Source organism: Echiichthys vipera (assembly GCF_963691815.1).
Source record: "Echiichthys vipera genome assembly, chromosome: 9".
NCBI classification, from domain to species: domain Eukaryota; kingdom Metazoa; phylum Chordata; class Actinopteri; order Perciformes; family Trachinidae; genus Echiichthys; species Echiichthys vipera.
In genome coordinates this window covers 11885341-11901803 of record NC_139834.1, presented here as the reverse complement: position 1 = coordinate 11901803, position 16463 = coordinate 11885341, and the positions used below count along the sequence as shown (strand labels likewise).

General features: G+C 41.3%; 1 protein-coding gene across 1 annotated transcript in view; it reads right to left on the bottom strand.

Moving 5' to 3' along the window:
• LOC310952300 (cadherin-4-like) overlaps nt 1–16463 on the bottom strand; it is a 245577-nt gene that overhangs the window by 122982 nt on the left and 106132 nt on the right. The window contains exon 3 of the mRNA XM_083920873.1: nt 11942–11965. Within this exon, the coding sequence (XP_083776999.1) occupies nt 11942–11965 (24 nt within the window). The remainder of the gene's footprint in view (nt 1–11941; nt 11966–16463) is intronic.

Sequence of the window (16463 nt, the reverse complement as noted above, 5' to 3'; positions counted from 1 at the left end):
AATGTAAAATTATTGTTATCACTGATAACTTGAATCTGATGCTTTAAGAGGAAATAGTGTGTGGTGTCCATAAATCACATATCAGAAATTTTGAGTTGCAAAATTCTGAAAAGAAGAAGAAAATCTGTTTTTTCCACTGTTGTATCTCTTGAGAACGATTATAGATGTTATTATTATCATGGCCAGATGCTGTTTGTGCTGAGTAGTCCATCTCCAGAGTATTGCAAGATGAGAGGAAAAGATAAATATACAGACAGACAGTCTGTTATTGAATACCACTGGTAGAAGTACAGTACATGAACCTCCTCTTTATCTAATGAGCATTTGAGAGCTAGAGACCACTCCCTGTCTTTTATTGCTCAGGTGGGAATTACGGTGCTGAGGACGGGGAATTGCTAAAAGCAACATAAACATACCCCATACCCACCAACTCCCCGTAGCCCCAATATCACAAACAGACCTTGAAAAAGTACATGAAAGATAAACAAGGAAAAATTGTCTGAGGCTAAACGGGTTGGAAAGTCAATGTGCAAATGGTATCAGAAAAAGTACAAATGAAGCATACAGTAGGATAGGATCTTCTTCAGCATTTAAGCTATGTGCGTTTACTGACTGAATGGGAGTGGGAGTCTCCCATGTGTCTGAAGTGCACAGAAACAAAGCTGACAGAGAAGATCAATCCACAAAACTCAACACATCTCAGCACCAGCTGTCACTCTAATTGCCTCAGTCTACTATCATCTTTAGCATCAATCTCATGCTAATGCTGCACCAGGTAATACTGGTTACGGGTCTGCAAAGCTTCAACACCATTTAATGAGCATAGCATTTCCATATAGAGCACAAGCATGTTTTTCTGTAGTGGCTACAGAACCCCTGTATGTGCAGATAAGTTGTGTACAGTATTTTGTGCCATTATGGCATTGTGCCAATCTGGATTCTTAATGGGCTAAGTAGTGTTTACTTTTCAAAGACTTCCACATGAATTATTGATGGCTGTGAGCTGATTTGTGTTCGAAATGAGCCTACAATAATCCATCTGGGCCTATCTTGCTTCCTAGGTGCCATGTCTCTCTCAAGGGTGATTGGAAACTTGCGTAGCTTTGCACAGTAATTTGTTATCCCTATTCCTGCGGAAAGTGTAAAATGGTTACTTAAAGTGGCACAAATACCTAAGCTTAAGAGCACAGGCCCTGTGAGCTCAACAGGAAGAGCTCAATAGGAAGGGGACCAAAGGGCTTTAGTCATCTTGCTGGAACCACAAGCCATGCATGGATGATGTCAAATGAATAAATTATCAAGTGTTTTGTTTTTTGTTTATTAATCCTTGATTTGAGCTGATTCACTAGACTTATCATTTTGCAAATATTTGTTTTTGTCATTTGCCAATTCCTGATCCCATCAGCATTAGGCAACATTCCTAAAGAGACCTGGTGATCATCCTCTCCTCTCACCCATATAACTTTGTTACCTTTGTTAGGCTACATCATCCTCATGAGATGTTTGGTTTTTTTCACTTTGGTTGCCTTCTCTTATAACTACAATGATGTCCAAACAAGAGCACTACTGCAGCTTTTCTTTTTTGGTTCCAAAGCAGGGAGGGAACCCTGGAACTCTACGATGTTGGGAGAAGGGGATATGTGGCCCAAATACCTGATACAGCAAATACACTCACTATGTGATAATTTATCATTCCCTCTTTTGTTCATCTCTCTTGCTCTCTAATAGAACAAAATCGTATTACATCAGCCTGAAGGCAAGACAGCAGTAACATAAAACCTTACTTTAAATGTGTGCGTGCAATGACTTGTACTGTAAAACACATACTTAGTGCACTGTGAATGCTAAGCATTACAATAGTTATGTGAGTAAGTTTGAACGATGGTGGAGGAGAGCTGAAGGAAGACACAACTTCTACATTGGAGAATTTCCTCCCACTGCGCTTGTGTGAGTGATGCCAATTTGTCCAGACCCCGATTCATTTTCTTGGCCCTCTTTGGTGTCAGAAAATGAATAGGCTTTGCATCTGAAGTTTGGTAATAAACTCTTGGATTAGATCCATCCCTCCGTCAGAAAAGAACCAGCCTGAGCAAAGAATAAAGGCATGTTTCCTCAGCAGTCTGTCAGAGGCAACTGGCCCTGCATTCTTTCTTGTTTGTGTGTTTTCAACTATTCAACTTACTTATTAATTTTTGGCGCTAGAATACCCATCTGCCATAACTGTGGAGACATGCTTTTGAGCAGTGGACGTGGTTTGAGAGCACAGCACTGCAGAAAGAAAAAGCTTGCTTAATTAGTGTGACTGTGGAGTCAGGAGATGTGTTTATCTCATTATGGGCATCTGAATGAATATTCATATGTCCTCACTGGGAACAGCATAGCTGTAGTTCCATGTAAAAAGAAGAAATTAGAAAGTGTGGAAAAAGAGCTAAACTATTTTGAAAGATGATTTGAAATGTAATGTGTCTAATTATTGTTTATTAATGTGGCTCTAGGTTTTTAGCAAATGGTAGACGTGTGAGTAGTTTCATGTTTCACCGTTCTGTACCGTGCACCAGTGTACAATATGAACAATACTCACCATGATTTGTAGCCACTTTTTCTCAGGTGTCTCAGGTATCCATGTACTGAGCAGAGATTGATATACTCTGTCTTCCCCTCTCTGTCAGTATCCCTCTGTTTCACCCTGCTGAGCTAATCCAAGCTGGCCAAATCCCTCTGCCGAGCAGGCCCACATAGGAGGTGTCCTGCTGGGTTCAATATGCCACCCACTTCCTTGGCAATGCCAGCCCCTTAGGGCATCAAGCCCAACTGTGGTTTCTTGTCAGTAAACAGACAGAGATGTATGAATCATCTAAGTGACTCGGTGCAGGTAGTCCAGTGACAATAACATGTTGTTGAATCATGACAAAGAGTTATTTGCTCCATGGGATTACTGCAGCTCTGTTCCTGGATGACACCACACTGAAACACAAGCATCTCCGGGCTTGCAACCTAAGCTCTTATCTTACAGGTACCTGCCACACACCATCAGATACAGAGCTGATGTACCTTTTAAATGGAACCACTATACCAAAGAGAGAACAGTTATGATAAACCGCGGTCTATCTCTACATAGTCAATTACACTTGGATGGCCTGAAAACTCCATCCAGTGCAATCAGTGTTGCACCCTGCTGAGCAGACCGCAGAATATCAAATTACGTTCATCCGTCAATGGAACAGGCTGTTCTCTATCTAATTGGCAGCTGTGGCTTAAGAACAGGATTATTTAGGAACGAGTGGTGATCAGTTTACTACTGTTTCCATTCTTTTTGTTATACTTGTCTCTGCTTTTATCTGCTCTCTGTGTTGCCTGAGAAATGTTTCAATTCCCAGCCTGCCTTAATGAGTCTAAGATGTGGGTCTGCTGAGGCTGTCTTTGTGTGGCTTTGTCTTTATCTGTATCACTGGCTAACACTCAATTGGATATGTTGCATGGTTTAGCAAACAGAATGCATCATCGGCCTCTTGTGAATGATAACAAAAAGCATTTCACATTGTTGGAGAAAAAAAATTACGTTCTGCTTCATGGACAAGTGACACCGTTCACAACCTGTGTCTTTTTTTCACGAATCCTGACAAAAAGATTTCAGTTATGCTAAAGTCTTCCGTGAACAGTGTCTCCTGTTGGCATTTAAATCCCATATATCAAAGACCTTATTAGTTAGCATGGGAGTCAAGGATAAGATCATGTCTATAATGATCTTATGGCCCCTGCAGAGTAGGCACAGCTGGATTAATTATACAAATATATATATATATATATATATATATATATATATATATATATATATATATATAGTCAAAGTAATCAGGGTTCTGGTCACAGGGATCGAGAGCAGTATGAGCAGGACGCAGCAGAAAACAAACCATGCATGTTGGCACATACACATTCAGTCATTACTGCTCAATAGGTTGCCCAAAAAACAATTCCTGTTACTGCAGTACCACGGGGCTTTGAGAAATTTAACTGCATCTAAGAAAAACGGGGGAGTAGGTTGATGGCAGTTCAATAAGATTAACATTGCAGTGTTTTCTTTGTGTGGGCAGCCTTGGACAACAAAAGCATAATTTTAAGCAAGAATGAAATATAAAATTAAGTTTAACCAAGCTTGATGATAGTATTCATATAAAAGCATTTTGATGATGATTGCAAGAGTATATTGTCATTCAAATTCATCTTGCACAGACAAAAGGTGTAGGCCATTCAATATACTACTACTACTACTTCTATTACTACTACCACTCCTACTGCAATGCTGTAGTGGTAGGAGAGGAAAACTGTCTTATTGTCCATCTGCTACCTCTTAGTCCAGCTGAGTTAATAACAACACCGTGGCTCTGTGGGGCTGTGCTTCAACACAGCACTGCATACCTAAATGTTATGCAGGTTTTTGGTCATCAACCAAAAATATTATTACAAATCATTCAGTGGGAAGCATGCATTTGGAAACCAGTCTGCATTACAAACCATCCAACAGTAGTCAAGTTAAAATTAAAAAAAACCTTGTCAACCTAGAAAAAAAGTCAGGGGAAACACCAAAGCCATTAGGATATATCATCTGGGAAATTAATTTTGCCCTAATATATCCAGTAGATGTTGAGCTATTTGACTGACTGAAATTACATGAAAAGTCGGAGAAGTACCAAAGCCATTAGGATTCATCGCCCAGCACCAGGGATATCTGTACCAAATGTCATGGCAATCCATCCAGTCACTCAGTCAGGGAGTAAATAAGCCAGTATATTTCTTCCTTTAGGACCCAGGATGGCCGTGCAAAATGCCATGCCAATCCATCCAATAGTTGTTACCAGCCATGACATGACGTGTGTCATTATGGCAAAATTTGGTCCTGAAAACACCTACTGTAGCAGAACCTTACACATATATGGTTTTTGAGTATTTTGCTAGGTATTTCTATGTCCGTCTGTCCGTCTGTGGACAGGTTTTGTAACTGCGATAGCATTCCAACCATGCAAGATACAGTAACAAAACGTTACAGGTGTGTACTTGAGATCAGAATGAAGGTTGATGTCAAAGATGGGTGTTGTCTGAGTAAGGGGGCTGAAAGTAGGCACATAAGAAGTACAGAAGGGACAGCGGAAAGTATACTGGAAGATTAAGACAATTTTCTTTGATAGAATACATAAAGACATATATATATATATATATATATAACAGAATAATTACTTGTTAATTAATTAATTACTAATATATATATATATATATATATATTGATAATTTCTGGGTCTAACTGGGGATGTGTCTGTGCTGTGTAAACAGTAATGTAAGAGTTTAGCCAAATAAAACCAGTTAAATTAGAGGACACCTTTTACAGGTAATGATCACAACTTCATAAGCATTGAACACTTTAACATAAAAAAGGTATTCAGTACAGATCAAAGGAGCATGATTGGGTTTTAATTGCATTATGTGTGTTAATGAGCCCAGACCAGGCTTCTAATAGATCATTATTTACACCCTGGCTAGTAGTCAACTTAATGTTTATTATCATGTCTCTGAACAACACTGCAAACTCATCACACTCTGGAGTGGCAATTGTGTCAGAGAGCTTGTTCGGAGCTAGATTTACAGGGCTGTTAATAGCAGAGAAGATCACAGGAGGATTGCTTTATTGTGATTATCAGTTACCAATTCAGATAATGAAACTGTCGGCATTTTTAACTGCTATGTTAAATAGTGATGTGCTCCTTTAGAGTGCCAAAATAAACCTGTAGCCTAGTTACTCAGTTTTTGGAAGGTGCCGTTAGGTTTAGAGGTATAATATATAATAAGTATTCAGAGTCTGCTCCTCCTCTCCTCCCTGTCTCAACAGCCAGAGAGAGAGAGAGAGAGAGAGAGAGAGAGAGAGAGAGAGAGAGAGAGAGAGAGAGAGAGAGAGAGAGAGAGAGATAGAGAGAGAGAGAGAGAGAGAGAGAGAGAGAGAAGCGAGGGTCGAGCAGCGAGGGTCGAGCAATGCTGGTCGAGCAGGGATAGTCGAGCAGCAATAGTCGAACAAGCGAGAGTGAGTGAAGATAGCAAGCACTGTTCAGTGAGTACAAAGCAGTAAATGAGAAAAATAAAATGGAATTTTCCAATTATTTCCCAGCGGTTACATTCCAAGCATAAACAAGCACACCTCCACACAACCTTGCTGGAAGGTGAAACATTATTATGAGTGAATGCAGAGCTTCATCCTGTCTCTGTTTATGTGTGTCTCACAATGACACACTACCTTGTGTCATGTGTGTCAGTACGAGACACCTAGGGGGATATGCATGACATATGAAGTACATCCATATCAGTGTTTCTTCTATATTGATTCTTCAACAGCGGGGTGATGAGTGGTGTTGTAATTTCACAGGATCATTGCTCTTGTGTTTTACCAAGTGCCGAAAAACACTGGCATGGACCATGGCGCAGTTGTCCGTCGCTGCATGCCCGCTGAAGAGCAGCAGAGTGCATCCATTACAATCAACAGCTGCTATACCGACTACGGCAGCCGCGGTGCTCTGTTTGGTCATGGAGCCGCATACACAGAGAGCAGAGCAGAGGTGAAGCGAACATAATTTTGTTGGTATGGCTTACAGGCTCTGTAGTGAATCACACAAGCACAAGCACAAGCACTCTTATTAGGACGTTTAAGGGTTGTAACAGGAGAACCATCTTTAAAAGTGACCTATCAATATAGTTTATACATTGTTTTGTTGTTGTTCAAACCTATTTTATATTATACATTATTATTATTATTATTATATTATATCAGTGATGTACTGTCAGAGGAAACTTTTAGCTAATTGGTAAGTTACCAAACTATCACAAGGGGAGGGAGGAAACATTGAAGTTAGAATATTATTATCAGTATCTTCAGACAATAATAATAATAATAATGGTAAATGGAAGGCACTTGTCTAGCTCAAAGGGCAAAGCATTTTACAATTGGCTTCTCATTCACACTCATATACTGATGGTGAAAGACGGCGCGTTTATAAAATGTGGCCCTTTGGAAAGTTGCAGGGCACGCCCTCTCAATTGCTGTGTTTCCATTACAAAAAAAGGCCCAAGAGGGATTTAGGAGGATCCGGAGGTAACGCATCACTCTGAATGGGTTTTGATCGCCGGTGATCAGCTGATCAGTCATACACGGCACTCCTTCTATCTCCAAGTGAGAAATACAGTTGCAATGCAATAGTTGCAGTTTGATTTAAGGTGGCCCATATGATTCACAGCATCAACTTATTTGCAAGTAGCATGAAAGAAAACACTTCACCTTAAAAATTGGTTGATGAGAGACAGGCTTGCACCCTGCTTGCAGTACGGTGTATGTGCGTGTGCGCTTGTGTGTGTTCGAAAATGGGGGAGGGAGAGAGAGAGAGAGAGAGAGAGGAGAGAGAGAGAGAGAGAGAGAGAGAGAGAGAGAGAGGAGTCGAGAGAGAGAGAGAGAGAGAGAGAGCATGCGGCAAAGGACTCCAGGTCAGAATCCAACCCGGCCACTGCAGCACTCATTTTAACAAGCCTGTGTTAAGATGCCTGTGTACAAATCATTTCCTGTGTGGTGTTCTACTACACCACTGGATAAAAGTGTCTACTTTCTACATTGCCGTGTTGTGGCATTAAGTACTGCCACGCGTCACATCCCGCTTAGAGTTATATCCAATCAACAACCAGGCCTCTCTCAGGGGAGAAACATGTCCCTGATCTCCCATAGGGTAAACAAACGGCTAGTCAAACGGCTGCTCGAGTGATTCACATTCAAATTAGGGGCGTTTCGGTGAAGGGGACCCACCTCATTCTGGTATTTGACCCTAATGGAAACACACCTAGAGATGCCATGCAAAGTACTGGCCTACCCATCTGGCACAGTGTCTTGCCCAAGTACACTTAGGACAGGTGAACAGGAGGAGCATTCCACCCCGTATTCCCTAACAATAATAATAAAAAAAATCAAACGTTTTCAATCATCAGTAAACATGTAATCTTTAGGCACAATCGTGGAAACTATATTGTCAAGTAGTTTCCCCCAGTACATTTAAGGAGCCTTTGCAAACCAAGAGATGGGAGTCTGGAAGCGACACAGTGGCAGAAATGCATGTACATGTATTTATTGCATCTGAAGATTCCTCAGCTGGAGCTAAACAGGGGATTTCACATAGGGGGGAAAAATTACTGGTGTGAGGACAGAATATATAACATGGAAGATATCTGGAGATGGAGATGGAGAGGAGGCCAGCGGAAGAAGAGAAACAGAGAGAGAAGTTGTATAATTTCCTTGTGTAGATGGAAGTTGACAGGTAAATTAGCATGTGTGGCTAATGGGGCACCCTTTCACTTTAACAAACAGGCAGCTTGCTGACCCCCCAACCATTGCCCTTGTCATTCCATTCCTTAAAGGTATCATTTAAACACACAAACACCCTCCCACTTTGACACTGACACACTAACTGACATACAAACAACACACACTCCAGCACAACCATATATTAAACTACTGCCATGCACCTGCCCCAAAACAGGATTAAGAATCAGAGATGAATCATGAAATGTTCACAAAGGTTTAGATATGTTAGCCATGTGATTCATCTTCCATCATGTTTTTTAGCAGAACTGAGAAGCAATGAAAAATCATGGATCACAGCATGCATTTTGAATAGAGTGTGTGGAGTTGTTTACTATCTGCTCATCAAATTTCCCTCTTGCAGCTCCCTTTTTTGTCCACCTCCCTCCACATGACAGGAATCAATAGCCAGATTGCTCGTTCTCTGAATCTCTGTCGTTCGTTTTGTCTTCCAATCACTTTGAGGTGTATACCCTTGATGCCATCTTTCAGGCATAAATCTACACCTTTGCAAAGGAGGAGGTGTGTGTGTGTTTGTACTGTATGTGCCTACGCGGTGAGTATGTGCAAATGCATAAATATTCTGCTGGATGGATCTGCGTAAGAGAGACCATGGTTGGGTATTACCACATATCAGTGTGCCTGTCTTCTCGGAGCGGGTGTCTGAATGTTTCATCTAATCATTAAACGCTGACAGGCTTCACAGAGTATTGCCACTGATCCCCGTCAGAGGAATACGGGGCCTGACTTCATTAGCCCTGTTAGTACTAAGCTGCTTTACCCTCACTCACGCCTGGCTTAACCTGCAGAGAGATAAATGCTGAGAAGAGAAAAAAAAAAATAGGCAGAGTGAAAGAGGGGTGAAACAAAAGGAAAGCAGGGACAAAGGCATTTAAAGAGAGAGGCAAAGGTGCCAAAGTCATGTACAGAGGATGAGGAAGTGAGAGATAGGAGGGCACAGAGCGTGTGAACCTGGAGTTTTCAGAGGCAGGGGAGGGGATAAAACTCAAAGTGGTGTTTGAACTGAGAGGGATTTACAAATGCAAAAACGAGCAAAACAATCAATTAACTTGTGTTGCAATTAATCAATTATTACACTGCCACATTGACAGCCAAAGTGATTGACTGAGATTCCATCGCTCCTATGTGTTGAAGAATTAGCATTGATCTCTGTACACATATATGCATCTACACTCATGCACAAGCCAATTCATGCTTATGTATGTGCTTCTAAACACGCACAGATATGCACATACATATTTGTTCTCAGCAGATTTCTCCATTACATTTATCTGGTCTCCCTCCTACCAGGAACCCCCCCCCCCTCAGCACTCACTCTTCTTCTCCTGCCAGCAGAGGTTTTTGGCTGGCTTAAGTACGCCTACAGACCCTGAGGGACAGCCCATGACGGATGGCACTGCGTGTGACTCCGATTCGATTCAGCCCATTTGATAAATTTATTGCTGGCATTTTGAAAATGAAATTAGAGGGACGTGTCTTGGAGACTGTTTTTCCAGCACAGGTGCCATAAATATACTTCATTTGGCAGAGGAGAGAGAGGAGTATAAGGGGGTGGAGAACTGTTAGATACAGGATGTCATGGTAGGGGGGCGGATATAGGGGTTGGTCCACAGATGTAGAGGACTAAAGAATAAGGTCACATTATAATGAGGTCCTGTATTAATCATGATATTGGTGCTGAACAATAGTAAAGGTTATACATCCACAGCCTGACAATTACCTGGACCTAAATACTATGTGCTGCCCTTCAGGCTAACACATGTACTACAGCATTGTACTCATTTAACAGAGGAGGGACCCCAATGTCTTATGATGAATATTAACTGAAACTTGAAACTTGAAACTGTGGGGAGTTGACACTGCCTGTGCGCAAACACCCATACATATCCGAACTCACATTCACAATTATATGCCAGTCTTTGAAGAAATGTGCACACACAAACACGTTTTATGTGCACTATCAGTGCCTCAAGACCCCATGGCTCTTCTCTACCGATGGCTATGTCATAGCTGCACAGCCATCAATAACTCACATTGTATGAATTAATGCAGAAGAAGAGTTTTTTTCTCCATGGCACTTTAAATGTGTGGGACCAAGAGGAAGTTTATGTTGATCCTTAAGATTTTAATTGGATGGTAAAGAAAAAAAAGACATAAAAACAGACACAGCCATGGACACGCATAGGCTAACAAAAGTGAGCATTCATTCACTGTCAGGGTTCTGTGGACTTATTTACCTCCCCCCATTCAGAAAACGTATGCGAGTATAGTTGTGGAAGGATGATGTACATCACGCCAGCCTCTGGTCCCCTTATGCATTTATCAGAATGCGGCTCAGGCAACCCACATCACTTACCTTTATAGGCCCATCTGACAGCATCTAACACCTTATAGTCATCACATGCATTGGCCTCACAATGTATGTGTGTGTGTGTGTGTGTGTGTGTGTGTGTGTGTGTGTGTGTGTGTGTGTGTGTGTGTGTGTGTGTGTGTGTGTGTGTGTGTGTGTGTGTGTGTGTGTGTGTGTGTGTGTGTGTGTGTGTGTGTGTGTGTGTGTGTGTGTGTGTGTGTGTGTGTGTGTGTGTGTGCCTGTGTGTGGTTGGGAGCACACTAAGTGTAACCTGTCACACGGATGTACTATATCAATGCCTCTTGCACTGTATCAACAAGCAGCTTCAACAGATCTGACACTTTGTAAGATGAAAAATGCCGGCATGTTCCCAAAGACACACTCCTGCGATTTAGGTTTTTTCAAATATACATGTTGTGCACATTCTATTATATCTAGATGACAATGGGAATATTTTCACCTGCGTTCTGTTCTGCTCCGGTAAGAGCTCGTACAAAACAACACCTAAGTTCTCATAAGCTCAGCGGGGAATCAAAGAAAGTTTCAACAAAATCAGCAGGGAGTTCTCCTGAGTGATTGTCTGCTCCTGCTTTGCAATCACAGAGCGTGACACACTCTCTGCCATTACTGTAACTCCAATATGAAGAGTGGAGGGCTGGGTGCTTACACCTGCAGGCTGCCACTCAGAACAAGACCCCTGGAGCTGTTTAGACAGTTTGACTGTGTGGCCCATCATCTAACTAAATCAAAACAGCCTACAGGTACATTCTTACAAACATCTCCCGTCTCTCCCTGAAGATCCACTATGCAAAACAATAACCTCCCCCAACCTCACATTAACATACACATGAAAATGTGGAGGAGTCTAAACAGAACTGTGATTAGTCTTAACACAGGCTTACAGAAAGTGATGCAGAACACAGACTGTGGGTCGTCTATCATTGCGGGATAGGGGGATAATTTAGTCAAGGTGTCAGTGGGTGTGAGTGATTGACTTTGTAATCAAACAGATTGTTCTGTTCAGAAACACAGAATGACTCAATTTCAAATCAACGTCAACAACACCGTCAAATGTTTTTCTTATCATAAGCAGCAATTGAGAACACACACAGACACAAAGAGCAACACACCCACATGCCACCCATTTGAAAATGCATGGGGATCCACAGGTTACTGATTGAGTGCCGTCTTACCTTTTTGGGATGAAACTGTGGTATCTGTAGATAAAAGAGAGGACACACACACAGGAATGTGTTAGGAACTGACAAGCTGCTGTAAAGCAGACAAGTAAAATGCAGGAGATGACAGCCACGCAGGGGTTTGCTGGGAGGCAAACGAGCCACCCAAGAGGATAAACAGACAGGGGAACGGGTGTGTACACAACTGGGTAGGGGAGTCTGTCATCTCATACCTGCAAAGAATATCCACTTTACCACATCCATGCACGCTAACATACAGTAGGTGTGTCTGATTATTACACACAACAGTTTTTTCCGCTCCTCAAGAGCAGACCAGGTAGAGGAAAAACACATCTGAGCAAACATATTGAAAAGAGGCCTCAAGTAGAAAGATGAGAGTCTCCAGACTCCTTGAAACCCTTGATCGCTTACACAATTTACTCTGAGTGAGCTTTCTAATAAGTAAAAATAATACCTTTGAGGTGCAGCGAGACAGAGCAAGTCAAATCCATTCAGCATGCATTTTACGTAGATTCTTACACAAAGCCCACTAGAAACACTATTGGCCCACACGGCGTGGATCAACTTGGGCTGCTTGAAGAGACTGCAACACATTTTTTTTTTTGCTGAACATTGAACACTAAACATTTACCAAAAAAAAAAAAAAAAACTCAACATGAGGAGGTGTGATTTTGAAGTAGAAAAAAACTGAAAATATAGCTAATTGTTCTCATAAAATATTTACCAGGACAGCATTTGTAAGCTCCCAAAGGTTTTGTTTTTATTTAATAGACTTGTCAAACTTGAAGGGGTGCAAGAATACATAAAAAAAACAAGAAAAAAGGCTCTTTTTTCATAAATTTGTACTTTCCAGTTGTGCCCAAAAAGCCCAAATGGCCACAGACATGGGAGGGGAATAATTGAATCTGGATGGATTTGTGGTGTGCTGGGCTGAGGAAGTCATAATCCAAAGCTCTGCCTAATTGCCAGAGTAAAGATGGTGCCCATTGTCGGGGTGAATTCGGTGTTTATCAAGGCAGTGTGGCGTGGGATTGGACTGAGCATTAGGGCTTTACACACTTTTGTTTTGTGAGGTGTTACAGTGGAGCAAATATTGGCCCTCTGGTTATTACATGGTCTGATTGTCTGCTATGCAACTGTTCATAAGCTCTGCATGTCTACCCTAATCTGAGAGGAGGCTTCATATAATTAGTTAGTGAAGCACTCTCACAGCCCAGCGCAGTCAACCTTATCCCTAAAAAAGAAAAACCCTTGGTCAGTTTCCTTCATATCCCAAAGGCTTACAAATTCTCACCACTGTTAAAACCTTTCGGGGTAGCTGCATAGACGATAAAATATTACCTAACATGTCAAAATCCTGGCCCATATCCTACTGTTTTTGTTTTTTGTTATGTAAAGGAAAGACTACAGTATGACAAATAGAAATGTTCTGACAAGTGCTAATGGTGACAGGTATTGTAGACTGCTGTAAAAGGTTTTGTAAGCTAACTACTCCAAGAAGACAATCAGTTTTACATTGATTATGAAACGACCCCCCCCCCCCCCCCCCATTAAAAAAATGGATTTTAGAATTTACTTTTCTCAACCAAGGACTTGACTTGACTTGACATGACCTGTGAGTTGACTTGACATGCAAAACTATTGTGTAATGCTATTGAAAAAATACAAACATTTGATCCGTCAGTGTAGTTTAAGATAATGAGCTTTAAAGAACTTACAAGAATTATAACAGAAGCCAAAACCATGTTTTACAAGTCTGAGCAACCCAAACTACAACAATGGCAGGTACGTAACTGGTGAACTGTGACAGGAGTTCATTTATTCTAACACCTCTCATGATTTACATGCACTTAGAGCAAGATTTTTGCAGTATATGGGAGGAGATTAAGAAAAACTGCTGCTTTATAAACCTTGTTAGTCATAGTTTGTCATGTATTTTTTTTTTTTTTATAGTCCTGTGTAAATTAATTACTCTAAGTACTAAGTATTTTCTCATTTTAGCAGGGTCAAAATGTCCAAATAACGTAAATATTGCCACAGTTTGGGCGTTGTTTTTTCAACATTGTGATAAAAAATATATAGAAAAAGGATATAGCTTGTTATTTTTATATCGTTTTGACAGTATACTGTATATCGTCATTTTGCCCAGCCCTATGTTAAGTTAAACTTAATTTTAAAAAAAAAATGCAGTTGATAAACAGTACATAACAATGAGTGCAGCACACCTTAACCATGATTAAATTAACAGAACAAAGCTCAATTTAAATTACAGCGTAATTAATTGCCCCTGCATCGTTACCTGCAGAAAACAGCAGGGTGCTACACCGTGTGTCACTCTGTGTCTGTACACTGAAATAATATATTAAAGAGGGAGCAATTTGAAGAAAATGTTAACACTGTTAAATCAACACTGTATTATAATGATAAATAATAACCACACACACCAGCTGGTGATAATAAATAAAAAAAAAATTAAGCACCTTCCCCCACAGCTGGGTCAGAGCAGAGATACCATGCTGATTGGTGTCAGCACATAAATAACTGCTGTTTAGGGAGGTAAAGAAAACCTCCGTCATTGATTACTGCATTTCTTCTCAGCTATCAGTGGCTTATATGGATTTGGAGACTAATTTGGAGTGAATATGTGAGTGGTGTTTTGATGTGACTATGCACCCACAGCAGTGCTCCTGTGTGTTTGAGCGTTATGTAAATAAGGCTGTATGTCAATAGAGGTTTCCACTGTGAAGTATGTATGGAAGCCTAGTAATGTCAAGATGCCCAAAAGCATGCCCAAGGACACTAAAAGCTACATTTTGAAGACAAATTTAAAACATACAGAAATAAGCATCTCCCAAATGTTTTGCTTTACCTTTCAGAAATTATACCTTTCAGGAGTTTAACCACTCACTGTCAAACATGATGAAAGAAAGAGGTAGAGAAGAAGAGAGCGATGACTGACATTAAAGTTGTCTTCCATAAGATTTTCATCCAGTTAATTGTCTGTGAAGTTACTATCCATCAAAGAGTGATTTAAAACAATGGTAATTGATCATATGACTCACAAATGAAACCACTTGTACTTGCCTTTTTGCCGAGAAATACATTTGAGTGTCTGTTGCGACATTCCCTCGCTATATTCAAATGCGCCGCAATGTTAGTGACACCTTTTACATCAGTCAGCAGCGGTTGGTCTGCCCAGGTGGAGCTCGTCCCTGCCGATTATGCTGTGTTCCATTGTACTCAGAAATCCGGAACTTCCAACTTCCGACATGTAAAAGTAAAATGAAATTGGAAGTTCAAGTCTAAATTTGAAGTCAGGCTCGCTCTTATGTGCCTGACCGTCTCTTATGTGTAACTTTCTATTACTGCTGCCTCACAATGGAGGATCTACAGACATATGGAGCATATGAAGGCATCATGCCGTATTGCAGAGGTGAGAGTTGTCAATCTAATAACATCATACAGTGGACACTGTTCAGTTTCGAAAGGAAGACTGGGAGATGAAGTCCCACAGGCGCACCTGCAGTTACATCTTACCACCTAAGCAGCTGTTAGAGACATCGTATCTCAATATTTACGGCTCACAACTTTAAGACAATTTAAGGTATACTCTCTCATCTTTAGACTTTAGTGTTATGTTATAACTTTAATATTATGTCTATAGTTTGAATGGAAAATAAGTCAAACATAGACCAAAGCACATAATTAGTTATAGAATATTCATGTTGTAATTTCTAACATTCATACTCATTAAAATGTATCTATTTACCCTGTGGTAGGAGTTAGAGGTTCCTCTGTTTTCTTCTTTCTATTCTATACTTTATTTGTCTTCTGGGCTGCTTTCATGCTAATAAGTGTTGGTGGGGTTTTAGCTGTGTGTGTGATTAAAACTCAGAATGCCCGGGTGTTTTGAGGGTTAACAAAGCAGTGGCGGTCTGTTAAACAGGTGCACCTGAACACCTCGCGGGGAAAGGCTTGTTATAAACAAGACTCAGGTGTGAGGGAAGGCCACGGCAGACAGAGGTGCAGCAGACGACACCACGACTTCACACCGTTTCCCAGCAAATGGGCATCCGCAAGATTGTTTCTTAGAGCGTACTCACACTGTCCTTCCAGACCGCGACCCGGGCTTTAGGGTACTTGTCCCCCCTCCCTCTCCCCCCCGCGCCCCAGCCCCGTTTGTACTCACACTGCCAGGGCCGGCCAATGCTTCTTGCTGTCCATACGCCATCACGCCGTAACACGTCACACGCATTGATAGCGTGTGTGTGGCTTTGTTTACAAATCTTTCCACAGACCTCGGAGTTTTTGTGCGTCTTGTCAACTGCTTTTGAATATTTTCATCCGACCAAATCTGCAGTAGACACTCCACCTCCGCATCACACCAACATGAACCTTTCACCGCCATTGTTGTTGTTGTTTAATGTCCGCGCATGGTCCGTCCTTCTATTTACGCTACTGCCGTAGGGCTCGTGCTCGTGCTCGTGCTCGCACACGTGCGCACGCTCGTGCTCGT